Source organism: Centroberyx gerrardi, chromosome 7 (assembly GCF_048128805.1).
Source record: "Centroberyx gerrardi isolate f3 chromosome 7, fCenGer3.hap1.cur.20231027, whole genome shotgun sequence".
Lineage (NCBI taxonomy): Eukaryota > Metazoa > Chordata > Actinopteri > Beryciformes > Berycidae > Centroberyx > Centroberyx gerrardi.
Window position 1 is genome coordinate 16,331,533 of NC_136003.1, and position 27,336 is coordinate 16,358,868.

At 43.6% G+C, this 27,336-nt stretch overlaps 2 protein-coding genes across 2 annotated transcripts in view; one reads left to right on the plus strand and one right to left on the minus strand.

Moving 5' to 3' along the window:
- The window catches only part of lmtk2 (lemur tyrosine kinase 2), a 32,126-nt gene extending 24,727 nt beyond the window's left edge, over positions 1–7,399 (plus strand). Inside the window, exons 10-14 of the mRNA XM_071921191.2 lie at positions 726–875; positions 1,058–4,169; positions 4,307–4,439; positions 4,526–4,790; positions 5,095–7,399. Of these exons, the coding sequence (XP_071777292.2) occupies positions 726–875; positions 1,058–4,169; positions 4,307–4,439; positions 4,526–4,790; positions 5,095–5,119 (3,685 nt within the window). The 3' untranslated portion in view covers positions 5,120–7,399. The remainder of the gene's footprint in view (positions 1–725; positions 876–1,057; positions 4,170–4,306; positions 4,440–4,525; positions 4,791–5,094) is intronic.
- A 2,149-nt stretch (positions 7,400–9,548) lies between these two features.
- tecpr1b (tectonin beta-propeller repeat containing 1b) lies at positions 9,549–26,706 on the minus strand. The gene is made up of 25 exons (XM_071921193.2): positions 26,615–26,706; positions 25,583–25,815; positions 24,605–24,787; positions 23,866–23,988; positions 22,892–23,014; positions 21,287–21,461; positions 20,917–21,017; positions 20,715–20,816; positions 19,286–19,413; positions 18,447–19,048; positions 17,636–17,751; positions 17,373–17,528; positions 16,281–16,430; positions 15,971–16,128; positions 15,305–15,432; positions 14,492–14,585; positions 14,263–14,359; positions 14,086–14,165; positions 13,431–13,487; positions 13,155–13,329; positions 12,578–12,713; positions 11,766–11,858; positions 11,489–11,595; positions 11,175–11,294; positions 9,549–10,722 (listed from the first exon to the last, which is right to left on the minus strand). Exons 2-25 carry the CDS (start codon positions 25,805–25,807, stop codon positions 10,582–10,584), a joined length of 3,570 nt encoding a protein of 1,189 aa, XP_071777294.2. The 5' UTR covers positions 25,808–25,815; positions 26,615–26,706; the 3' UTR covers positions 9,549–10,581.
- Between the last annotated feature and the right edge of the window lie 630 nt (positions 26,707–27,336).

Below are 27,336 nucleotides of genomic sequence, written 5' to 3' on the forward strand. Positions count from 1 at the left end.
GAGCGCGACACACACACACACATAGAGAGAGAGAGAGAGACAGAGAAAGAGAGAGCGAGAGACAGACCGCACAAAGAGACTACTTCTGTTTGGATCTCTTCCCAACTCGTCTCCGTTTTTGCAAATTTATTGTCTTTTTCAGACCCCTTGTAGAACTGCCAGACCGGTGAAGCCATTTTAGCGGCGCGTAGAGAAATTGTCTCACGTGTTTTGCATCATCTGATTGGCTCTTCTGATCGGCCTTTATAGAGACCACCGATCAAACTATTTAGAACGAATATCGGCCGATAACGATCGGTGGCCGATCGATCGGAGTACCCTTAGTGGCAAGCTTTGGCACATTCGTTGATACAATATTTACCAACTAAAACTACACACAATTTATTTAAATCATCGTACTCATTAAAATTTGCAACATGGTTTGAAAGTTGAAAAAATAATTCAGAACGAATGTCTGTATAGAGTTCACAGTGTAAGAGTACATGGGCTTCTGATTCAATAGAACCATTATTACATAGGGTATGATAGCTGCTATATGATTCATACATATTTTGCAGTGTTTTCATTGGTTTGGGATATTCAAAACAACTCATTTGGTGACGTATCCTGGTCTTGTGTTAAGAGGCTAAAGTCATTTGCGGAACTCTGCTGCAGAAAATCTTGATTTAAATGGCTCTTGTCCTTCAGTAAGTCCCAACAGCTGTGTTGTTCTCACGTGTCTGCAGGGCCTTGGGGGTCACGCTGTGGGAGCTCTTTGAGAATGCAGCTCATCCGTACCCACATCTGTCTGACCGTGAGGTCCTCAATCATGTGATCAAGGAGCAGCAAATCAAACTCTTTAAGCCACAGCTGGAGCTCCCCTATTCTGACAGATGGTGAGACTTTTTTTCCATGATGCACTTGATTCTTGTGTCATTGAATATGTGCATTAGAAGAGCACTGTAAAACTAGAAAATCTAACATAAATAGTACTGCTCACATCAAGTGCGACTTGATTGAAGTTATTTGGCCACTGTAAATGTATCTTGTCTAAAAAGGCATTTTCTTCTAACTGCAGGTATGAGGTGCTGCAGTTCTGCTGGCTGTCCCCAGACAAGCGGGCCACGGCAGAGGAAGTGCACCGCCTGCTTATCTACCTGCGCATGCAAGGCCAGAAGGACATAGAGGAAGATTTTGAGCAACGCTGGGATGCTCTCAAGCCTAACCCTTCCACAAGGCAGACCACTGTTAGCCACTCCTCTTTCCCAATCCTGGAGCAGTTTGCTGACGATGCCTTGCGACAAGAGATTGATGAGGTGCTCACTGTCACTGAAACTAGCAAAGGCCTCAGCTTTGAGTATGTCTGGGAGGCAGCCAAGCACGACCACTATGACAGCAACCATGGACGTTCAGGCATGGACACAACGTTGAACTACCACAGCATGTTCTTCCCTGTTTCCAGTGAAGACATTCAGGCCCATTTTCCAGATCCTCTGGCCAGAACAGCAGGCACAGAATCTGGTAACACCCCTTCAGGAATTCCTGGGATCCTGCCGGTGTTTGATGCACAGAAGCCGTCTAATGGGAATGAGTATTACATACAACTAGAAGAACAAGGCGAGAGCATTGTAGGGGCAAATGGGAATAGAAGGCCAGACATGGACACAAGTTCAGACAGGCAAGAGTTCATTGTTCTCCAAGATGTCCGTCTGGATGAGTCTAGTACTGATGCAGATTTTTTCCACCAAAGTATTGACTCCAAGGACTCCTTTTTACCAGACAGCCACATATGGTCTTCTCTTGAGAATGACAGTCCTTACCACACCAACATCTTCACTGAGGGGGAGTCCAAACAAGAGGACTCCCTTTCCTGGAGACAGAGCTTTATGGAGCTTCCAGAACGCAATGGGAACCCTTTCCATGAAGGTGCATCTTCAGAAGTCCAGGTGGTAGATACAGATAAAAGCTTAGGGGATTCTTTTTTAGGGGATTGTCCAGAAGCCACACACCTGGAGCACTCTGTGGAAGTAGAGAGGGAGAACGTGGACGTGACGAGGCTTCTGAACACTGAAAAACTAGCTGGCAACTATCTGTTTCTCAAAGAGCAGAACCTGCTGAAAGATGGCTGTAGTTTATCAAGGAAAATTAACAGTCCACAGCAGAATTTACTTTTGCCTGGTATAGTCCACGAACCTGAGGAAAGATTCAAAATGAGCTCTTGGGACAACCTTGAGAGCTTGGACAGCTTAAACATAGCAGAAACCAACTTTAAACCCATTGCAAGTAGCACATCCTCAAGACAGGAACTTTTAGACTCTTCAAGTACCAACTTGGGAGATTTCTGTCAGTCTGTGGTAGAAAATGAAACACTGGTGCCTTCCATTACAGTGGTCACTGAAGATATCTCAAGCAACCAGCTGCCAGTTAGAAATAGTTCTTCCACTGAAGACCTTGGTCTGCTGCATTCCTCAGATACGGGGATAGACTCTGCTTTTGATTCTACCTCAGAGAAATTTGAGGTTTTGATTAGTCTAAATGATGGTCACAAAACCCCTGTGTTCTCTGAAAGTGCCACTACAGACTCCTTGTTCACAGATGCCAAAATCCCCAGCCTTGAAGACGACCATGGAACCTCAAAGGATAGCATTCAGCCCATAGGAAGTATAATGCCTGTTAACGTAGAAGTCCATGCATTGTCTCCAGACAACGGCCACAGTGAAGGCCTAACAAGTAATGATGTATTGAGTGAACTGATTGATGATGCAGAGGTAGAACTGGAAACCACTCTGTCTGATCATGAAGAATCCTTTATGGATGCTAACGGGGGTCCTATTGTCAGGTCCTCTCTGCTGGTCTCTGGGCCATCTCTGGACCAGATCAGCCAGGACAGCTTACTGGAAGACAGCGTCTCCACCACTCTGCCAACTGTAGATAATTCAGCTGAGACACCAGACTCTTTAGACTCTCTTGACATCCATAGGCTAGGAGAACAGGTTGAAGAGCTAAACACTCCAGTAGCCCCACACAAACTCCAGCCCCCATACAAAATAGCAGACAGTGGGTATGAGACAGAGAACCTAGAGTCTCCCGAGTGGAACTCTCAGCCCAATGTCAGAGACCATTCCCAGGTCGAAAATGGCATGAGTGTTGCTGAAGAAGAAGAAGAAACAGAGGAGCCCACAGCTGCTACAACACTGGTTCCACCAGAAATCATTATCTCTGAAGTAGAGAGTGTGCTGGATGCTCAAAATGAGGAGAACAGTGAAGACCAGCAGCCAGAGCCCATAGTTCCTGTTGAGGAACCATTCATGGGTGGTAACTACAGAGACTCTGCCTACTTCTCAGACAATGAATCAGAACCTGAGAAGAAGTCTGAAGAAACCCACATAGGAAGTTCTGTTGAGGTCTCGTGGCTGAGGAACTCTAGTGACACGGGCAGTGGGGCCACTGGTGGTCCATCAGTTGAGGTTATAGTGGAAGGAGATGTAGATTCCTCTATTTCTCAGCAGGAATCTCCTGTAGCTGCTGAAGTACTGGCTGATGTTGGAGAAACACCTGGGCCTCAAGTTGAGGGCATTTTTCCAGAGCCAGATTCAACTACTGAGGGAAACTGCAAGGAGGAGGTGACAGTGTCTGTCGACAGCCATAAAGAGGATGGAAATAAACTGCAGCTCTTCCCGGACTTGATGTCTTGCGATCAGCAAGAGTGCGGTGACCCATCAGCAGATCTAGAACCCTCAACTCCACCTCCTTCTGCTACTCCATCAAAGCTGTTGCCAGAGAACATGGTTCATGCTAAACTAACCAGGACCTATGCCAGTGATGGTCCTAAAATAAAAGAGCCAGACATGGAAGGACGGTACCTGGGGAGGAGGGAGGGTTCTGGCACAGATGGACAGGAGGACGGGATGGATGCAGACGAGGAGGACGAGAACAGTGATGACTCTGATGACGACATGCGTGCATACCGACTACGCAGCTCCAGCTCAGAAAGTGAGGATGACACTGTGCACTCGGTGCCACTTATTATCTCAGACGACAGTAGTGCGAAGAACCTGAAGAGCCTGTTGAAACCCACCACACTGAACATTGAAGCAACATCTTCCCTGTTTGCTGCGAGGAGCGATGCAGACAACTCCAGAAGAGCTGTGTCCTTCTTTGATGATGTCACCGTCTACCTGTTTGACCAGGTTCAGTATTACATGTTTTAGGGGGCTTATCAGAGTTGTTGTTGGTGTAACTAGTATGAAGTTGTTTAGTGTTTGTTTGGCTGTTATCTAATTTATACAACACTTGGTAACTAAAATCCAACACATTCTGTTTTCAGGAGACTCCCACCAAGGAACTGGGTGACCACTCTTCGGGTGCCAACAGCCAGGTATCAGAGTTCAGCAGCCCAGTTCCTACTGCCAGCTACCTGAACAGGTTCACCAACTCTGAAAGCTCAACAGATGAAGAAGGTAACAGGAAAACTTACCAAATGTCTGCAGCTCCTCAACATTGTGTACAGCATGTTGTGTGCTGACTCATTCATTAAATCCTACAGGTGGAGGCTTCGAGTGGGATGATGACTTCTCCTCCCCTGCGCCTGCGCCTTCCTTCCTGTCCAAGACCGCTAAGGACCTAGTGTCCAAGGCTATATCCTCGTCTGCAGCATCTCGGTTTTCCTCTCCACCCCCTGCAGTAGGGCGCATGCCGGAGCCCAGCTGGACCAGCTCCTCCAACTACTCCCGCTTCTCTATCTCACCGGCCAGCATTGCCAGCTTCTCCCTTACACATCTTACCGACTCTGACATCGAGCAAGGAGGCAAGTGGAGCATGCAGTCATACAGAACCTGTATGGGGTTATACACAGACTTATAAAATGGATAATTCCAGTCCCAGTGTTAATCTCATCATGAAACTAATGACTAAAATGCTCATTGATGAAGGTTTTTATTAAATTTTTAGTAATGATGAATGATGAATAAATATTCTGTCCAATGATGATATTTGAATATTTTTTTCATTCTAGTATTGACAAAAATATGACAAAATAAAAAAAGTAGTTCAAAAAGACATACAGGTGTGATGTGTTTGTGCAAACTCTCTTTCTCTTTTGTTCACCTCAGGAAGCAGTGAAGACGGGGAGAAGGACTAGCCTGATGAATGAAGGGACGATCTATCTTCAAACTATCGAGGAACGAACCCATACTCGCACTTTCAGGAATGGAGAATGGCTGGATAAGGACGGATGGTTTGGTGCAAACCGTGGACGCTTCTCTCAGGCAGAACTGTTCTTTTCCTTCATGGAGATGGCCATGAGGAAGACTGCTATAAATTGACTTTTAGCAAATAAGACAGACAAGGCCCAGTCCCAGTCTGAGCCACATCACCTCTCTAGCTACATTAGTGTGTGTGTGATTTCTGTTCAGTGCAATTCCACTGGAAAAACAAGTAAAAACGGGCCTAGCTTCTTAATGTTTGCTTTAAAGACTCATCCAGCGCATTCCAAGTGTTTGGCTGTCTCTTTTGTTGTGTTAGTCAATGCACTCCGTTCCCAGTACTTTTGCATCACCAAAAAAAAAGACTTGGACCTTTTTAAGCCCTGAACCATTGAATTCAACACAGTGGGCCTGGCAAACCTATGTCTGCAGCCAAATAAGAATAAGCTCTTTGCATTCGGCAGACCTAAAACTCAAGACCCGAGGTTGCCCAATAACTTTGTTCATTTTGCTCCTTCACAATATTGTGCGATTATTACGGTGGTTGCCTTTTTGGAACAGTGGTTTGTTTTTTCTTTACCTCTCGTCAGGTGTAGTCACAATCTCCTAATTGGAGAGTAGTCACAATCTCCTAATTGGAGAGAAACTGAAGTATGTATGGTATGCTTCTATAGCAGCTTTTGAATGAGACGGGTAGCATTTTAGGAAGCACCAAGTTTTGTCAGTTTGGTCATAGGATGATTGGATAACTACCTTAACTAACAAAGCCCTTATCTCTAGAGATGACATACTGTATGTCCCTTCCTTTGTGTTTCAAAGGAACTTTAATTTAATCTTTTTGAGACACCTCAGTAAGAATGCTAGGTGTTATTAGACAAGGATCGTCAAGCATAGCCTTACAGGTGAGATCCACATGAAAGGAAATTCAGAGGAAAAAATTGCAAATAAGTTATTTATTGCTGAATGCCTCATGCCATGCTCTGAATGGATAGGAAGTTGCTTTAATGGATTTGTCCCAATTACTTATCAATGGGTCTTATCACAGTGCCTGTTATACTGTAAAGATAACTGCACCCCTCCATTCACCATCACTACAAAATAGCAAATCACACATTTAGTGAGATTGTGTAAAAAGTGGGAGATTTTATTTTTAAATGTCAGAATGTAAAAATGTATTGAGCTGTTTGTAAAACCGATGTGCAATGACTTTCATTAATTAGTTGAACTTTAGGTATGAGTTGATAGGATGACCTAATGAACGTGGCAGCGTTTCTTTGGTAAAGTGCAGGGACTTTAAGCTCCATGAGAACTCACTGCTAGAACAAAAATCACTCTGCTACTGTTATCACTTAAGTATCATTAACTGTTCTCTGTTTGCCTTTTGCTTTTCTCTTACTGTGTCAAACCAGTTAACCTGCTCAGATGACGTTTTTGCTGCAAATGGTACCCCCCAAATTGCAATTTTGAATATTTTATCACCATTTTTTTATCATTTGCAGCCAATACCATTGTCTCAGTGGCTGTACAGCAGGGTTGGTTGGGGTATGTGTATCATGATCAATTTATGTACAGAAACATAATTCAAATGGTGACGCCAAGATCAAGAGATGTCTGTTTTTTCCAAAGTCTTTATGTTTATTTACAGCTATCAAAACACAGTTCTTCCAGACTCCGTGGGTTTTACAGTCGTAACTGTATGGCTCTCTCTCGTTTTAGTGACTCATCGAGGACACTTTGAAATTTTTGTCATTGGTGATCTAATGAACAGCTATCCTTCACCTGTAGTAGATAGATGTCTATTTTCCTCCCATACAGTAGGCACTGTATCTTAGACAAGGTTAACCTCTGTTAAAAACCAGCAGCCTGTGCTTCAGTTAAACTTGAACATTTTATTTAAGGAAATCTTGTTTTATTCGACTACAGTATACATTTGCTTAATCTTGCACATTTGAGAAGTGTAACTTAATGTTGAACTGTACTGATGTATATAAATGTTAATTTTTTGTCTGTAAATGGGAAATGATGTAATTGAGTTGTAGGTATGAGGTTTCATTTTGTAATTTAAAGCTGAATTGATAAGAGCAACATATCACAGTCATTAGCTAAGAGCAGTTAAATTAAGACACAAAAGCAGATGTGAATTCATTCTGTCCTTTAAACTTGTAGATTTTAAAAATTGTAATATTTTTACTTCATATTGATCATGCTTAGTGTAATTGAATGACATGTTTATAATTACACTGTTTAATATGAAAATAAATACAAATGTACTTCTAATTAGGATTTGTATCTTATTTATTGTGCTAGATTTTGCTACAGAGGCTGTAAAGCTTTAGCTGCATCGTGTTTTCATACTCATGAAGCAATGCGGATCTAGTAGAATGACAGAGACTGACTTGTGCTACATCTGCTCTGACCTCAGAGTACAAACAGTTAATGTCAAATATCTCTGACGGAAGTGGCCAGGTTGGTAGTGGGAGCACACTTGAGGAAAGTGGAGAGAGTAGGCGTAGTGAGGATGACATTTTCCTGATATGAGGTTGGTGTTTGGCCAAGAAGCTTAAAGATTAGGCCGAGTGAGGACAAACTTATCCCAGATAAGTCTGAGGGGAGGCAGTGAAAGCTCCTGGCCTGATGGTGGTGATAGGACTAAGCTCAAAGATAAAGAGGCTGGTTGTGGGAGCATCCGCTACAGCTGCTAAAGTATGAGTCTGCTCCATCGGGGTGGCAACCTTTTCTGTGGAGCTGTTCGACTGCCAGAGTGACACTTGCTGCCTGTCAGAAGCTGGTTCTTGACAAAACAAAGGTATACTTTTATTGTCAACTTCCTTCAAGCTAATGAGAGTACTGTTAGGAACACTTCAGTTCAGCAAATGGAAAGGACAGAAGAACATGTGCGGCAGCTGTATCATCTGTAGTAGACTATCTGGAAAGGGTTAGAGGGTTACTTCAGGGCATACAGCTGAAACAACTGCTGTGCCTACCCCAACAAACTTCACTGAAGGAAAAAAGACACGGTAACGAAAACTAATGTGAACATTTCCCTGAATCCTCAGTGTCAAGTATAACATTCTGGCTCAGATGAGCTGGCATAATCGGGACATTACTCAAGTGTTTCACACTTAGTGTGCAGCAGGTGTGCTGGCACAGCTCTAAAACAAAATGTAGATGCTGATGATATGCTACAGTTGATGATAACAGCAAGGTCTAGATCTACAAGTGCAGGCACCATTAGCCTCACATATGCAAACTATTTTGTAAGGGAAATGAACACTATTAATAATTCATTACAAATATAAGGCCAACCAACGCAAAGGATGCCACAAACAAAGCCTCTGCACTACCAGCTGGGGTCCCACAGAGCATGAACCATTAACCATAGGCCTACCCATCTCTAGTAATCAATGGGATCCCCATTAGCTGATGGCTCAGCGACTGCTTGTCTTCTTGGTGCCCACACTCACACCTATAAGTTATTTAGAGTCTCCAATCCACCTGACTTGCAAGTCTTTAGAATGTGGGAGGAAACCCACGCAAACACAGGGGCAACATGCTAACTCCACACAGAAAGGGACGGGGTCATGGAGACTGAACCCTGCTCCTTTGCAAAAGGGCAAAGAAGGAAGGAATCCAGATTGACCCACTTTTGGACGGGCCAGTAGGTGCCGACAGCTGGCGACCGGCCCAAGAAATCAAGAAGTTGGTCTCAGTTAGTTGAACAGCTAATCCCCATCCTACCAAAGCCAAATGGACTTTCACTTATGTTGTCTCTAATATCTGTGTGAGAATGAATAACAGGCATGTACATGAAGTGTAAATAAATGAACAAGTACATATGCCTGTGTGTGCTTTTACCTGAACATGCCTGCATTTGGTGTGCGCGCTGTGTGTTCAATTGGATTACAAGGCAGAATAACATTATACATGGGCTAGGTTTCTTTAGAACAAAGTCCATGCACAATAGACCCAAGTGCAAATGCCCTGTGTGCTGTTAGTACATCAGATTTATGCTATTTGATTTAAAATAGCATAACAAACCTTAAAGCAGATTTGGGCCCAAGAGTCAATAAAACCTGCAGTTGGGGTTTATGTCAGAAAAAATGTAATCAAATCTCGTCAAAATTCATCACTCATACTACAAAAATATAGACAAGTCACTTCTCAAAAAGTTGCTATTGTACAGGTAAATGTCTTGAAATAGCTAATGAATGTTTCCATAATTAGTTTTACTTTCATCCCAGGAATCATTTTATCAAAGTAGGTTTCATTTTTGGAACAAAACTTTTCATTTTCACTCTTCTGTTTGCAGCTGATGACTTTGAGGCTGCCCAACAGCTCCTGTGAGACAATATGAGGAGTCTGAAAGGAGTTTTAGAGTTTTATTTCACAGTTCAATGCCCTTGTAAGAAGGATGTCAAGTCATGGTGACATTCGATCCTGCTGTGCACAGTTTCAACAGTCATGGTCATAGCATGGTCATAGCGGTATCTGTATGGACATAATAGTAACAGGAAAAAACTTTTATTGCAGGAGGAGAGAGAGGTATTATCCGGCAAAGAATTGAAGAGTTGCAGTTGATTTTTTTCCCCATGTTTTCCAATGCCTTCATTTGTAATAAAAGAGTCATATATTTCAATATAGTATGAATAACACATTTTGCCAGTTTTTTTTGTGGAAGCCCACAATATTAGGAATGCTTATCTTAACAATACGGGAGAAAAACACTCCATCGCAAACATGGAACAGGCCAAAACATATGGAGAAACAAAATTCAACAAATAAATACGTAATAAATATATTCATAATTTAAAATCGCATGCAGGTGAAAATGTATGTCAATCAGGCAAATCAGACAAAAAAAACAAACAAAACAACAAACTAGATTCTACAAACCAAGACCATTTAAGCTACAGTGGGATTGTGTGTGTGTGTGTGTGTGAAGAGAAATCAGTTAGGTACCCAAGCCTAAGCCCTTCACCTAAATCCCTCCCCTCTTAGGTTTTTACAGAATATTGTGTGGATGAATAAAAGCTATTGCTAGATCCCAAAGACACCCCAGTAGCCAAAGCCTAAGAAGAGCAAACACATGCACTGTCACCTTTTAAATTCTATCCCACCATACATCAAGATCCGTTACACCGAAATGCCCTCGAGCTCTCTTTCCTCCTTTCTCATCACTGCATATCGACATGATTTCCGCCTGGGAGACGAGCCAGGGAGTAACATTCATCCATCGATCGTGTGCCAAATCCAACCAAAAGATATAAACTCAGTGGTATGATTGTGCAGTCCCTTTACATGAAGGGATAAGGGCCTGGGGGGGGGGCTCTGAGGAGACAGATGTGGAACCAGGCACAAACAGGGCTGGGGGAGAAGGAGCGGAGGAGGTGGGAGGCTCCTACACACCCACAGCGTTCCCATTCACTTGTGTGTTGGGCCTGGAGGGGAGGGGGCTGCGAGGGAGGCCAGCAGGAGCCGGGTGGGGCGGGCGAGGAGCCTCTGTCGAGTTCCCCCTCACGCTGAGGTGCTCCCATCCTCCCTGCAGGTCAAACACACATACATCACTGTAAATGCACTGTACACTACACTGTTTCTGCTACCATTGAATACCCCAGTGAGAGGAGCTGCCACACTAACAAAAAAACAACAAAAACCCATCATTTATTGATTTCAATACAAGTCATGTCACATAATCTGACTTTGCTGTTTTTTTACCACATGAAGAACATTTCTGGGAGAAACACTTTTCTTGGACTACACACACCATTCTTGGGTGCACTGTGAATTGGTAACTAAAGCAGCAATACACAGAGGAACCTAAAGTAACATTGGCAATGTTATGATCATGTATAATAAAAAAAAAAGCATAAAATGGGCAAAGAAATAAGGAAGAAAAGGTAGAAGAGTTTTTTGTTTAAATGAACAAGACAGAAGCATGGGTTGTTTATGCAATGTGAATTAGGGAAGGCGATAGAATGATGAGAGACTCACCCCTATACCATAGTCCCAGGACTGGCCCTTGGGCTGCATGGGTCCCAGCCCCAGCCTGTGGCAGGCAGCTCCAGGCATCTCGCCGGGGAAACCTGGAACCCCATCTGCTATGATCCACACCTGCAGCAGACAACAACACTGAGCCACACGCCAGCAGTGGATGGTTTTTTATCGGCTGCATTTCACACTGGGCATGCTCCAGGTTGTCTGTACTACATCTGACTGTCTAACCAGGGTCAGAGGTAAGACGGACCAGCCAGTGTTAGAGGAACAAGGAGCTAAGATGGAGGCTAGCAGGCTGCAGTAACACTGACCTGGTCCAGCGGTCCCACAGAAACCTTGGTGACGTTGTTGGAGATGAGCTCCCAGGCCGAACCCTGAGGGTAGCTGGGGGTGAGGCCCTGTCTGTACCACAGGTTACCTAGAGAGAGAGAGAGAGAGAGAGAGAGAGAGAGAGAGTACTACTAATAATGCCAATAATATTTATCTACTCTTAATTCATGATCTTTCATTTTAAAGGAAAATTGTATGTGCATTCCTTGGTTCTGATAAAATAATAAAAAAACACAGCTAATGTGAATGGCTACTCACTGTTTTCATCCACAGCAAAGACAGAGGTCCTGCCCACAGACAGCTGTCTGAGGGTCTGCCTGGGGGGAGAGGGGATGTGGTACCAGCATTCTCCTGCAGAGGGACAAGAGCTCTGGATGAAGTTTTGCTCTGTTCGGTCTACTACTGCCTGCAGTGGGTGTAACATTAGGGGTCATTCATATACTGAATAATCAGATGATTGTCCCCTATGATGAAATCATGGGAGGGACTATGGGTCGGCCCTTGTCCATTCGTCCATCCATCTGTCCGTCACGCACAATATCTCGGACGCCACTGACTCAAGGAATGATGCGTGTCATTGCTCCATTCCGGCATTTTTAAAATTACACCATTTGGCCTAAGGAGGGGCGCTCTGTATGTCACAATATCGCTGATGCTGCTAATCACATTTTCACAAAATTTAAGGGAATGATGTGTCTCACTGCTCCATTCTGGCTATTTTTAAAATTGCACAGATTGGCCTAAGGCATGCGCTACAACATTTGCTGACCTGTTACTGATTGGCCCAAAGGGAGAGCACATAATTCATGGGGGACGACATGTTTACTGTTGCCTTGTTTCAGAATTAAACCTCTATTGACTTCACATGCTGCATGCATGACAGGCATGCAATGTTTATACATTACAGATTTCTATTTGAACATTTTGATTCTTTTTCTTGCAGATATGATGTAATTAAATACACTCAAGTGAGGATAGGCAGAGTGGCAAATGTAATGTGTATTATATGTAATGAAATAAATCATGATATGATATAATGTAATGAAATACATCACATCATATTGACTGACCTGCAGGGCTTTGGGGGGACACAGATCCTCTGTAGAACACGGCTCCGTCCTTGGCGATGGCCCACACCTGGTTGGCTCCACCGATGGAGATGGACTTAAAGGGCTGGTCGGTTCCCACGTGGAGCCAGGAACTGCCCTATGGGATCAGACACACTGGAGTTAGGAAGTGGTTTTGTTGATCAAAATAAACATGATGTGCTTGTGGTCAAGTACAAATGAGAGAGGCAAACTGAAAGAGAACTTCAAAGGAATTCAAATGAAATGGACAGATGAAAAAGATTTCAACGACGAGCTTGAGTCAAGGGCTTTAAAGAACATCCACTGTAGGGTGCTGGCTCATCTATTTATTTCCTCTTCCTCCTCTACTCCTCTACTAATCTGTTCTCATGAAAAATAACAAAAAGTCCCTTCTACCTTTCTCCTTAGGTCATATTGTTATTGTTTTCCTTGCACTTCTCTCTTACATTATCATTCTAAGATCTCGGGAATACTGTAAGGGCATTGAAAGTCTCTTAAAGTAACTGTAAAGTGTACAGTACTGTCAGAAAAGAGAGTTTTTTTTTTACGTGTTCCTCACCGCAGGGTTTTGGGAGCTGACCCCCAGCCGGCACAGGACGTCCCCCTTGTCGCTGAGGGCCCAGACAGGGACCTGCTCCATCTGGCTCTGGGCCAGGCACGGCATCACCGAGATGTCACTCAGAGGGATGGGTGGGACCTGCTGCCACGGGCCTCTCAGTGTGATCTTACACCTCCTGGATGTGATCATTTCAATGTTTGAGAAGGATGTGAGTTATAGAAAACAGAAAATGAAATGTGTGTGTGTGTGTGTGTGTGTGTGTGTGTGTGTGTATACCTCGTCCATCTTCTGCGTCTAACAAAGTCTTTCATGGTCTTGTGGCCGTGGAATGTCCTGTATGAAAGAGATAAATCAGACAAGCTTCCAGAGGTGGAAAGTAACTAAATACATTTACTCAAGTAATGTAATTACAATTTTGAGGTACTGACACTTTACTTGAGTATTTCCATTTTGTGAGACTTTATACTTTTTACTCTGCTACATTTATCTGAAAGCTGTAGTTACTAGTTACTTTGCAGAATAAGGTTTTACATGCAAAATATACGATAAGCTCATAAAATATGTTGCATTGTTAGAGTTTAAATCTCCCAACAGTATATGGAGCAGTTAGACCTACAACAATAAAATACTTCTTACAGGTTAATGCTTCAATAATTTAACACTCTGAAAGGGATCGTTCTTCAGAATGAGTACTTTTACTTTTGATCCTTAAGTACCTTTTACTGCTAATACTTTTATACTTTTACTTAATTAAATGTTTGAATGCAGAACTTTTACTTTTAATGAAGTATTTTTCCATTATTGTATTGCTTTTTTTGCTTAAGTAAAGGATTTGAGTACTTTTTCCACCACTGCAAGCCTCACACCTCTCTCTCACTCTGCTGAATTATCACAAGACAACATGCTGCGACACAGTTTCTTTGTTACGTACACAGGGAAGTCTGCAGCATACTGCCAGCCTTCTTTGTCCGTCCCTCCTGGGACGTTGTAGTCCACGGCCCACTCTGTCACCTGGGAGGAAAGGAGGTTGATGGGGCAGAATTAGCTTATAGCGAAACAGAAAATGAAATGCGTGTTATGTTGGATTTCTACTTAGGACACCACCTACCCAGGACCACTGAGGGGAAGGAGGGTGTGTGTTGCCTTTGGTGCACTCCTTCAGCCCGCTGTCGTCGCTCCACATAGGCCGGTCTGTAGGAAGACCTCTGGAGGAGTGACACACAAACACAGGCTGTATTTGTGGACTAGTCTGTCGACAGCCTTTTAACACACGTAACTGCAAAGATCGCTGAACTGTGGCTTTTGTATACTGTGTACAAAACACGAAGTGGTCCTACTTGTCTGTATATCCAGTCATAGGGTTCCATCTCTGATTCTCGTACACGTGCACACTCCTGACATCGGTCTGTGGGTGCGTCTGACCCGCATCTCCTGCAATAAATACACCACCCATGCTAATATTCTATGCATATAAGTCTGTATTTGTAAGATGTGTGTGTGGGTATGTGTGCATATAAATCTCTATAATTGCAACAGATGGCAAAGTCTTGAACCATGCTCAAGCAATTACACACCGGAGTAGCAAGCTGTTAGCAATAAATTAAGTGGATTAATTCTCCCTTGCGTGTTTGCAAATCAATTCATTTAATTGGGAATGTTATGAAATGCATAGTGAATACATTAAGAAATATTTAAGAGGCAAGGGCCATTGATAAATAAAATGCATTTAAAGGATCCATCAAAAGTTTTATCAAGAATCAACTCAAGGGATTCATCAGTAAGGAATAGATTGTGGCCAAGGGCTGATAGAGAGAGATTAAGCGGGGGAAAAAAGCAATAGTTCACTCCAAAATGTAAATTCAGTCATTATCTACTGAAGGAAAGTAGGGGAGATAATGAGGTAAATATTGCACTTGGACCCACAGTGCAATCGTTTGGCTACAAAACACTTGGATTATGCTGCACAAGATGTTTGGGGAAATCTGCTGGGCATTTTATGCTTTTTTTTTTAGAGCTGTAACAAGATGTCCCTGTTACCTTCAGTGGAGTTTCGACTGATATGGGGTTACATAATCTAGATAATGACTGATTTTTCATTTTGGGGTGAACCGTTCCTTTAAGGCAGTGGGTACATATGGGTACATGTTTACCCGGGGTGGGCTGTTGCCCATAGCGCCCACTGTAGACCCAGGCGGTGCCGTCCCACCCGATGCCCCACACCAGCCCCAGACTGTTAGACTCTACACAGCGCAGGTGGCCCGGGACCTGCCGCCAGAACCTGCAGCACCACACAGCGGGAGCACCCAGCGTTAGCCACATTATTGTTAGCACACACTTCAGCACAGGAAGACAGACTGCCACCACACACACTATGTGAGAGTTGGTACATTAACGACACAAATAATACCCACATAAGAAAACACTTTCACCAGGCTGAATGATATGTTAGCATGTTAGCGATAAAGAAATTCAGATGATGTTATTCTTGTTAGTTTGTTGTTGATGGTTTGAGTGTGTACAGTGTGAAGAAGAGACCAGACAAAAGGATGAGATGACTTGAGTACTGGCACCAATGCAATAGTGGGGCATGCAAGAGTTTGTGTTTTAACAACTGAAAACTGTGGAGAAAGAGATAGAGCAGGGACCAGTTTCCCAAAAACTGGTTCAATACTGTGTTCGTCTATTGGCTTGTAACAGAATTAAGACAATGTAAACACAAAGAAGCTAATGGGAGACTGGGCCAAGACCACCAGAGAGAGAGAGAATAAATAAAAACAGATAGACAGACAGGTTCCACCACTGGGCATCAGTCTCACATGAGGTCACAGGCCAGTGTGTGTGCAGGAGCCTCCAGGGAGTAGGAGGGCTCATGGACCATGATGTCTCCTTTGGAGGTGGTGGACCACAGGGCCTGTCTGGACGGAGGACCCCTGATCCCTCGGCACTCACAGCAACACTCACACAACAGGGACAACTGAATACACAGGAGAGACAAGCCTCAGAGACAAGGAGTGTAGTCAGTAATGTATTCTACGTTAAATACTAGAGACTGGCTGTGTAATTCTCGCGAACATGAAATTAGCTTTTTTTTTTAATTAGTTTCTTTTCAGCGTTACAGTGTGTTACCCAGTCGTTCATGTCCTTCTCAGTTTGTGCTGCCAGGACCAGAGGCCACCTCTGTTTGGTCCTTTGGGCTGTATACACAGCAAAGGCATAGTGGCAGTCCCTGAGCACTGGAACCAGCGCCGTCACCTCATTTATAAACACATGAAGGTACTGAGAGAGAGGGAGAAGGAGAACGAGAATGGAGAGAGAGAGAGAGAGAGAGAGAGAGAGAGAGAGACACTATAAGTAACAAATGACAGTTGTGAGTAGACATTTTACATTCACTTTTCTGCATTTATCTGACACTTATCCAGAGTAACTTAAAATAAGTGAGCAGGTGTGTCACTCAATGACACTTCGGCAGGTCACATGGTTGCTGATGGACACACACTGGTTGTTGCTGAGATTGAACTTTGACCTTTCTGTGACAGGATAGCTACCGGGCCACCCAGTCGCCCCAGTTGTGTCACCTGTCTAGTCAATGAGATACATGAGGTAATGCTAGCCGTGGGCCGTCTAAGAATTTGCTGCCATGTCTCCAACTTCAACCCTTAATAAGAATAATAATAACAACTTTATTTATAGAGCACTTTTCAAAACAAGGTTGCAAAGTGCTTCACAGAACAACATACAAGGAAAACAATAAAACAACCAAAACCATCAACAGTGACGAAGACACAATGATAAAATAAACTGATAATAAATCTTCTATCAAAGGCAGCGCTAAGATCAAGAGGGATTAAAACAAAAAAGAGCAATCCCCAGCATTGGCAGTCAGTAGTGGAGGGCTCTAAAACTGTATTGAAATTCCTCAAAAATGTTGTTATTCATAAAAGCAATTAGCTCAGAGGAAACTACTTTCTCTAAAACCTTGGATAAAAAGGATAGTTTTGAAATAGGTCTAAAATTGCTAAGAACAAGAGGATCTAAAGTGGGTTTCTTCAAAAAAGGCTGGACCAGGGCATGTTTAAAACCAATAGGGAAAGAACCAGGGAGCTATTAACAACTGATAAAATATCTGTCCCAACGGCACCAAGGACCTGTTTTAGAAGCTTTGGAGGGATGACATCAGGGGGCAAATTGAAGGGCAAACGACCTGACAGCATCACCAACCTTCCTCTCGTCATACTGGGTGTAGTAGACGAAGAAAATGCTGTCCTTCCTGCCTTCAGAGTTGGTAGATTGCTCCAGAGCAACACCCACATCCACCCAGCGCTGAGGTTTCCAGTCCCTCCACCAGCGCAGCGCACCCTTACGCACCCACACCGACTGGAGGAGGGTGGGGGCAGACAGAAACAGAGGGACAAATAGTGTCAAATACAGGGAAAGAGAGTCACAGAGTCACATGTAAAGAGTCAGGGGAGAGTCAGTCTTACGTTGCTCCTCTCCAGCGGTTTCTTGTTGATCTCCTCTCGGTGTTCCTGCTGCTGCTGCTGTTCGCTCCAGGCTGCTGACTGGACAGGAGTCAGCGACAGGGAGCTGGTGAGAGGGCCTGACAGACAGACACACTAGTCAGACAGACGGGCAGGCAGACAGGCAGACATAGAGACAACAGGTATATCTCTACACATGTAACAATCCAAACACACCACAGAGACACACAGTGTACAGTTGTAAACATTCAGACGAGATCGATATATAACAGATACTGTATTGATAGCGGGATGTGTTTCACTTTGTGCGAACATAACCCCACTTTCTAAATGAAGTGTCTTTTAATGAGATGCTTCATAAGCCGTCATCTCACCTCCAAATTTTGCTATGGCTGTTATTTTTTAATACTACCAGTCAAAAGCTTTTACTATTTTTACTATTTTTCACATTTTAGAATAATAGTAAAGACATCAAAACTATGAAATAACACAAATGGAATTATGCAGTGACCAAAAAAGTGTCAAAACAAATCAAAACTATCTTATATTTTAGATTCTTTAAAGTAGCCGCCCTTTACCTTGATGGAAACGCAAAGGCTTTGGAAAGAAATTCATACATATGTATCAACTTCACTATTTATATTTGTCTAAAAAAACTAATTTTAAGCATTTAAGCATAAGCCTTTAGATCAAAATGGCTTTTAGATAATGAAAAACGTAATACATTCAATCAGGTGTGTCCAAACTTTTGACTGGTAGTGTATGTGACTATATAAAACCTTAAATCACTGAACACGGTTTGTCCATATGCTACCTGTGGGACTGAGCCAGCTGATCTGCGAGCTCGCGTCCACATCGCAGCCTCCACCGGAGATCCAGGCCCACACCGGCCCGTCCTCTTCCCCGACCCCCTGAGGGGTCTCCAGGCCCAGGGCGTAGGTGGCCGCAGCGCCGCCATCACCCAGCGAAATCCTCCTCCTTCGGGCCGCCTCCGCCCCCTCCAGATCCACGTTGCTCCAGGGATCCTCCTGGCCCGCCGCCTCCGGGGTAGGGAGTACCGGGGCCGGGGAGGGCTCTCCGCTCTCTACCTGGGGTGCCTCTGCGATGGACGGTTGGGGCGTGGAGGTTTTCTCCCGGTCTGAGACCAGGCTGGTGATGAAGCTGTCGCTGGCGGGGATGAAGGGTTTGGGGGCGTCCCCTTGGGCGGCCGAGGGGGCGTCCTCTGCCTCGAGGGGAGGCGTAGGCGTGTCGGCTGCCCCTAGGGGCACGACAGAGGGGTCTGCTGCCTCTAGGGCTGGGGCATTAGTCGTGTTGGTTGGTGGGTCAGTAAGGCCTAACTCCGAGTCTGAGTCGGTGCAGCTCAGGACTGAGCCTTGGGAAGCCTCGGTCATCTGGCCACCAAACTCGCAGTCATTCCTACAAAACACATATACACACAGAACCACTATAAGAAATAATGGACACATATACACAGTGCACTAAATATTAGGTACACCTTTCTAATTCTAAGTTTTTATAGGTGAAACTAATGAGGGAACAAAGCTTTTACCTGGATTTGGCTTGTCAGTCAATGTCATTAAAAATGCCTGTCTTTTGTGTACTCGGTGGATACATCATATGACAAGGTTCAACTGAATTATTAATATTGCAGACCTGGGCGGAGCAATCTCTTTGCGACTGCCCCATTGGGCAGAAACAGGGATCCAGCCGTTCCCACTTGGTTCAGACGGGGTAACGCCTATTCTGAAATACAGGCCCCGGTCCTCACCAACCGCCCACACCTGACACACAGATAGAAGGAAGCAATGGAGCAGAACAACAGAGGTGAATTAAACAGGCACACACCCACACACACACATAACAAATGTATACACGCTGCTGACACACACACACACACACACAAACACACACACCTGTCATAACCTCAGCTCATGTCATATATTGACTTTATTGAGCCATTGAATAAATTTACTCTCACTCAGTAATTACAAGCATGAAATTCAATAACATCATGAAAGCCCATTAGGATAAATGTGGCCATAATCCTCCATAACTATCAAATTAAATTAAATTGTATTCAGTCTTGTAGGATCCATGGGAGGCACTAGTGGGACACCAGCAACTGCTACTTTATAAGGCCATATACTGTAACAACTGGCGCCCACCACCTAACAAGCCATATCCATAACCGCAGGCCTGAAATATGAAATATGGGATGTGATGACGATGGCTTGGCCAGCTTCTAATTAGGGAGTCTCCCATATGTCAGGCCAGTAGGAATATAGTCCGATGATATATAAGGCTGGGCCTGGGGTGCTAGTGCCAGGGCATTGGCAGGAACGGCTGGCTTCTCGCATTACAAGGCAGCCAAGGGGCCCGGGCTAGAGGCTGAGAGGTAGAAGGGGGGAGGGGTTGGAGGGGGAGGGGGGGGTTACAGAGGGGAACGAGGTGAGAGACAAGGGTTTGCAGAGCTAGCAAAGTCCACTCTATAAGACTCAGCAGTGGGTTATAGAGCCAAGACTTTCCCCGCCAGCCCCGGCCCTGATCTGGCTTGGCCTGAAACCAAATCCAAAGCGAGGGTAATGTGAATCGGTCAGAGGGGTACGAGCAGAGCCAGGAGCACAGAGGCTGGGGGGGAGACAGGCTGGAGACTGGGTTAAAGGAAAAATACTAGGGTACTACAAAAAATCATTGTAAGATTCAAGATTAAATTTCACTGACAAAACAAATCTAGAGAGGCGAGAAGTGAAATGTTATGACCTCATCTAATCCTTATCAAATCCTATGTTTTACTTTGCTCCATCTCCCCTGGAAAGAATATAGAGTAGATATGGTGTTTGGAACTGAAGGTGGGTTCAAATGGCATAGACTTTGTACTCGTACTCGAGTGTTTTTTGACTTCTAAAGCCCAACCTCACTAGCTGCAATAAATCCATGTTACATGCACAATAGTGATATTTTAGTACATAAACAAAATTGACATATTAAGTTGGTTTTGGATTGATTTTCCCTTCAAGTGGATGATAGAAATGTGACTAGGCCCAGGCTGTGATACTGAAACGCGCAATAGAAATCTCTCTACCTGGTCATTGAGTCCGACGTCCACCATCATCATCTCCCCTCCGATGCTGATCCAGCCTGAGCCGCAAGGATTGTGGGAGTTCACGCCACGCCTGAACCAAACCTGGACACACACACACACATGTAGATACACACATTTCACCACCACCGCACTGAACCACCACACTTCAGAGTATAATAAGATGTGAGGAGTATTGATTCACCTTGTAGTCCTTGGTGACCACCCAGACCACACTGACTCCCACAGCCACATGAAGGGCTTCAACCTCCTTCCCCGGGGGTTCCACCTCTACCCACGACGTACCTGACAGGAGGAGAAAGGGCTATACGTTTACTTTACTACACAACACTGAGTCAAGACCTCAAATAAACAAGCTGTCACCGTGAAATGTGATATTTTAAGCCCTGTTCTGTAAGAGTACTATTCTATTCTATGAGACTTGCTCCTAGGCTTACAGTGAATTTGTGTTCATGTAAAAGCAAAGTGCTCGGGGAAAAGAAAATTGAGAGCTTAGCCGAGCATTAGAGGGGATGTATTTTGGGAGGAGAGGGTGAACTGCAGTTACTGCTGACCTATGGGACTGTCCAGGCTGAGGCCGGTGCGGACCAGCAGGTTCCCATCCCACAGCAGGGCCCACAGCAGGTCTCCGGGACCGGCCGACATCTGGGCCACCTCCTTGGGCACTTCCACCTCCTCCCAGCTGGAGCCCTCTGGGACCCGAGGGTGGATGCCCTCCCTGAACCACACCTGCAGGGCACAGATAGAGTCCTATGTTTTTCTGGGGCTTGGTGGAATAACGTACACTACCAGTCAAAAGTTTAGATTCACCTGATTGAATGTACTATGTTTTGCATTATCTTAAAGCCATTTTGATCTAAAGGCTTATGCTTAAATGCTTGAAATTTGTTTTTTAGACAAATATAAATAGTGAAGTTGATGCCTATGTATGAATTTCTTTCCAAAGCCTTTGCCTTCCCATCAAGGCAGAATAATGTGTGTGTGCAAACTCTTGACTGGTAGTGTGTAACATGCTCTCTGGCTTTAATATGGTATGTACATAGTAAAGGCATATGAAGGTCAATGCAAGTGAGCCACACAGCCCATTTTATAGTTAATTCACAGAACATCAAACCATGGGAATTGAGCCTGCATATTACCATTTTGAATGTAACCTAAAGAATTTAGAAATGCATTGCTAAAATATAGGAACATTTACATATTGTCATTATTCAATAACAATTACAGTGTTGTTCTAGAAACCGTATCTAGAGCCTCGCGGGACAAACTCCTGCTTCAAATTACAGCGTTCAGTTTTAAAAGTCCTCTACTTCCTCTTGTTGGCTGGAGCGTGGTATGCTGAGGAATCCCTGGCATGGTTTTACATTTGCACAGATGCACTGGGAAAGTGACAGGACTCAGCTGGCTCAAGAGGTCGCTTCAAGTTTGACTTGGTAAATGATACGGAGTCGTGCTGCCCCCTAGTGGTCAAAACCGAAAAGTGAACTGTGTTTGGTCAACAGCAGTGTGGACAGAAAGCTGAGAAAGTGAATATACACTGAACAGGAGGTGGGTACACTCAATACTGTGATCTCAACAGTGCTAATTAGACTAATAGGCTTATATGGATAGTGCATATTTTGCTTTTAATGTATGCCATGAAAATTGCCCTGTGGGAGTAAAATTGCTGTTGGGTGAAAACCTGATATCTCCAAAATGTTAACTTTTCAGGAACTAAGAGGAACAACCTTGTTTTTAGCTTGCCAGGCATTTTTTAGTTTATGCAATTGGTTTTTGAAGTTAAAATATGAAAATCAACAAGATTGGTTTTCACTTGACAGCGACAACATGTTTGTTGAATTTGAACCAAGCTCAACTGAAGATAATTGAAATGAATTGATTGAAGTGTGTATGAGTTGTGGTCAATTCACTTTCAATTCAGGCTATTGAGTAAGGGAATTTTCTATGAAATTTGTTTTTTTTTCTAAATGTCCATTGCTAGAGGCATTTTCCTACAAAATTTGAGAAATTAAACATCTCCCATTTCTGAGTGCATTGTAGTTTCAATTTATATGTTGAACTGAAGTGGAAGTGAATCGACCCCCAACTCTGCCACACTCAGTAAGCCTGGAGAAAGAGTTGGGTGTACTCAATATGTTCTAATGTTCAGCTGGACTGACCTGTCCTTGCTGGGACACCCCCCACAGGTAGGGGTACCTCCCAGACTGGTCGCTCATCTCCCAGCCTCCACAGCTGATGTCACAGAGCGGCAGGGGGGGTTTCCTGGGGGGGTCCAAGGGGATCTGGGGAGGGACGGACAGTCAACCACCACTGATGAAGAGCAACAGAGAAAACCTGATGTACCGGTCACATTCGGGGCCTGTAACTGGCTAAAATGGACATTTTTACTACCACCAGCTACAGTAAAAAGGCCTGGTGGCTGGTGTTGGGGAAAGTTACATTTAAAAGTATTTAGTTACCCTACTTTGTTACTTACCTTAAAAAGTAACTACATTACAAAGTTATTCTTTATTAAAAGTAACTCTTTAGCATTACCTACTTCAAAAACCTGCTGTAGTAAAATGGCTTGAGCTGCCAAGTGTGTTGCTGGTCATTGTTTTAAAATTTATATCAAGCACACTTCTAGGACAGACTTGCGTAGCAGCATGTTGTCTGCACAAGATGCTGCAGAATTTCTACTTTTTTAAAAGTTTTAAAAAACTTTGTGGTACAAAAATGAAATAATATAAAAGAAAAATAAAAGGATTGACATTCTAATTTTCAGTATACTGGGAGTGTTCATGATACATTGTGGAAGCTCTTATCTTTTCTTTCACCTGATTCACTCTGCCTACATTTACTGATGTAACAATCCCTTGTCCTACTAAACTATGAGGAGCATTTACACAGGAACTTGGCTTGAATGTTAGAGAAATGGTGGGTGGCTGAGAGCAGATATGTCACTGAGGTTATTAAGTGGGCATTTCTCTGCATTAGGCCCACAGCATCTTCACAAGCCTCAACAGTATGTTCTGCTGTTCCAGAAACACGCCGCTCTCAGCTCTGATCTGACCTGCGCTCACCTACACTACCTACTGTAGGATGTGTGTGTTTTTATTGATTGTTGACTGATATAACCGGAGACTGTCCACACCTTGGCCCAGGTGCCTTGTGCTGTGTATCTCCTGTAGCGGATCCAGCGCCTGCGACGAACACAGGAGTTCCACTTCTTGTCTGGGGAGAAGTTGGCCGGGAAGTCTACTGCATACTCCCAACCCTGGAGAGACACACAGGATCCTCGCTTAAATTTCAATCAAAATTACAGATGGATATGCTGACTGGAATTAGAAGCAGTTATAAAAGGTATCTATAATTTGAATTTGCTCAAGTGATTAAATATTAAAATGGCTTGCTGTAGACAGACCTGACAATGGTGGTTTTGTTTGAGTGTGTGTAGCAAGGTGCATGAGTAGCTTGTTTATGCATGTGTGTTTGAGAGAGGAAGAAAGAAACTATCAGGTGACAAAAAGCAGATGTTCAGCAAAGTATCACTTGTCTATTTTTTGCATTTCTATGTAACCGTAACCCTGACCACCACCTAACCCTAAACCTAAACCTAACCCTGTTTGTAAACCTAACCCTAATCCTAAAAGGAACCCGAGCCCAGACACTGAATATCTATAGATACTTTTCACACAGTTATGGGTAATCACTTAAAACTCAGCTGACTTGTTAGTGACACATTATAGTCACTTGATAGGAAGTTGAGTATCAACATTGGACTATCCAAATAAAGTGTGACCAAAGAAAGAAAGAAAGAAAGAAGTGTGTGTGTGCGTGTGTGTGTGTGTGTGTGTGTGTGTGTGCGTGTGTGTGTGTGTGCTGCCCCTCACCCCTGTCTGGCTGGGTTCTCCTCCACAGCTCTGGTCCACATACCAGTCTCCCTCCCACTCCCAGCTGAGGCAGGGCAGCTGGAAGCTGTGCAGCGGCTGGGGATTCATCCCCATCACGTCGCTCCACGGCCAGCGGTCGGTGGGCAGCAGCACGTCGGTGAAGCCGTCCACTGGGTTCCATCTCTGAAGACACACACAGAAACTCAGCATCACCCACGCACACAGCGATCTATTTAAAACACTACAGCCTATCAGTAAAATCACAAAAAAAACACATTTCAAACGACATACTACAACAGTTTTTTCAGTCTAACAATTTAGAGTGGATGTATATGTAATCACGGAGTAATAGTTTTTTCCAATTTACATTAGTTTTCATTTCTATTTATTTATTTATTTACTTATTTATTTTCAAATAGAGTTCAATTTAGTTTAGTTTGAGTTGGTTTTCAAATGGGGTTTGCTAGTTTTAGTTTAGTTAATATTTTAATTATGTTGACCGTAATGGATGTGGAGAATGTGTCCTGAGTCACTATTCATGTGTCCAATGATAAAAAAGGAAAATACTCCTATACCTTCAGAGTTTCATATGTAGCAATGTAATGTTTGTAGATGTGGCTCTCACTCATTTTTATATACTTCATTTTTGATCATTATGCTTTTAGTTTAGTTTCATTTATTTCTCGCACACTCCAGTTTTTTTTTTTAAATTTTCATTTAATAAAATGTTTGAGCCTAGTTTTTGTAAGTAATAATCAACTTCATTTGTATAGCACTTTTATAACAGTTTACACATTGCTTTCACAGTATGCAGACATCATACTCTAAATTGAAACAACTAAGAACAAGAAGGCAACACAAGATAAAAAGATAAGAATGGATGCTAAAACATACATAACAGCAATAGGATAAACAAGCTGCAAGAAGGCATACTTTTAGTTGTATTCAGCTATAATGACCCAGTGGGGAACAGCCTACCTGGTTCTCATAGGTCTCCTCCCGGTAGCGGATGGGGGTCTCGCTGGGCAGCATGTTGAGGTAAACATGGTGATCACAGCCGATGCCCCAGCTGCGCCCCTTCCCGGCGGTGACGCGCTTCAGCTCCAGCAGCTTGTCGTCGGCGCGCTCCCAGCGCCCGCTGGCAGTGGACAGGCTGTACACCCTCCCGTACACATCCACCGCCCACAGCAGCGTGATGGGCATGATGGGGCCTGGGCAGAGACACCTGCACAGTTTCAACATATACGCATCCTGGTATATATCCTTTAATGCACTTTCACTTTTCTTTATCTTTTGATCTTTTTAATCTTCTTGCACCGTCTTTCACCTATGTCTTTATTTTTCTTTTATTTATGTAAAGCACTTTGAATTGCCGTTGTGTATGAAATGTGCTATATAAATAAACTTGCCTTGCCTTGCCTTATATTTGAGTCTTTATTGGCAGCCTTATTTGGTATCTTGAATAGGTCTATGGCTATGAATATAAGAAGATTATTAGAGGACAGATTATTTTCATTTACTGCAGATTCATCCTTAAATGCATTCTTTATTTTCACTCTGGTACACAAAAAGTTTCAACATAAAGGGTTTTATTTTGAAATGTTTGAGCGGAAGTCCTATCTTTATTCTGGCTGGCTTTACACTCACTGGTTGGACAGAGAGCATAGGCTAATACTAATCCGCCATACAGTATATCCTGGCTGCCACCAGTCCTCTGCCATCCGTCCAAACAGGCCTTTTACAACGCTCTCTCCTATAAACACAAATGTGCAATCACTGGCGCTAAACAATCGTTTGGAGTTTCTAATTGAATACAGATTGAATGCACTAGGTGTGCTGTCTATAAATAACAGCACGGGATGGGGTAAATTTAGCCTGCAGAGTTTTCTTAAGCCTGCAAGAATGAATTCTAGGTTTCTCATAGACTGCAGTGGCGCTTTACACACACGCAATGTTGTTTACAAAATGGATCAAAACATTATGGGCTCTTTAACACACAACAAGTAGTACCTGAATATTTGGTATCCGATCCGCGGTTGTCAAGGGAATATCAACAGACGCGTCATGACATCAGGTGCAACAGCCGATACCCATGGCCCTTGCTTAAAGAGATTCAATATGCCTGTTAATAAACGATATGAACAGGAGGCGATGCATGCTGTCAGCGCAATAAGACAGGTAGCTAAGGTATAAGGATTCTTGCACTGCAAAGTCGGCTATAAGCTGTTTACATCTCCACGGGACAGGCAGCCCAGCAGGTAACGCACATAAAGAGATTTTCAAACATGGCCTACTTACGTTTGAGGCTCTTTCATGCACCTTTTGATGTGAAATGCAAACTTATTAATAAACATCCCGGCAGTGGCATTTAATTCCCATTCTGGACCAGAGGAATGCTCCGTCCAATTCCCGACGCCACAACAGGAAATGGAGGAAGTGTTGGTGCGATTGGTTGAAAGTCGGCAGGTGTCCTGAATCCCCTCCTCTGATTGGTCGACCAGAGCGGGGTCTGATATTTTTCCGACGGCCGCAGCTGATTGTCGCGCATATTTCAATAATTTATTCCGCGCCGGATGAATTATTCAGGCACAAGGTTGGCTTTACCTGTTACACTTTGGAATAATTCATCATAAACCATGACGAAACCGACAAACAGCGCTACTTTTCATCAGTGAGGTGTATAATGCATTAATGCATTATAATGCAGACATGGGCACTTTAGTCTGTATCTT

Coding starts and splice junctions, on each gene's coding strand:
- tecpr1b (XM_071921193.2), bottom strand. CDS start 25,807: ATGCCCATCACGCTGCTGTGGGCGGTGGATGTGTACGGGAGGGTGTAC. Junction 13,330..13,430: donor AGACGCAGAAGATGGACGAG/GTATACACACAC, acceptor GATCACATCCAG/GAGGTGTAAGATCACACTGA. Junction 11,295..11,488: donor CTGTGGGACCGCTGGACCAG/GTCAGTGTTACT, acceptor TGTCTGCTGCAG/GTGTGGATCATAGCAGATGG.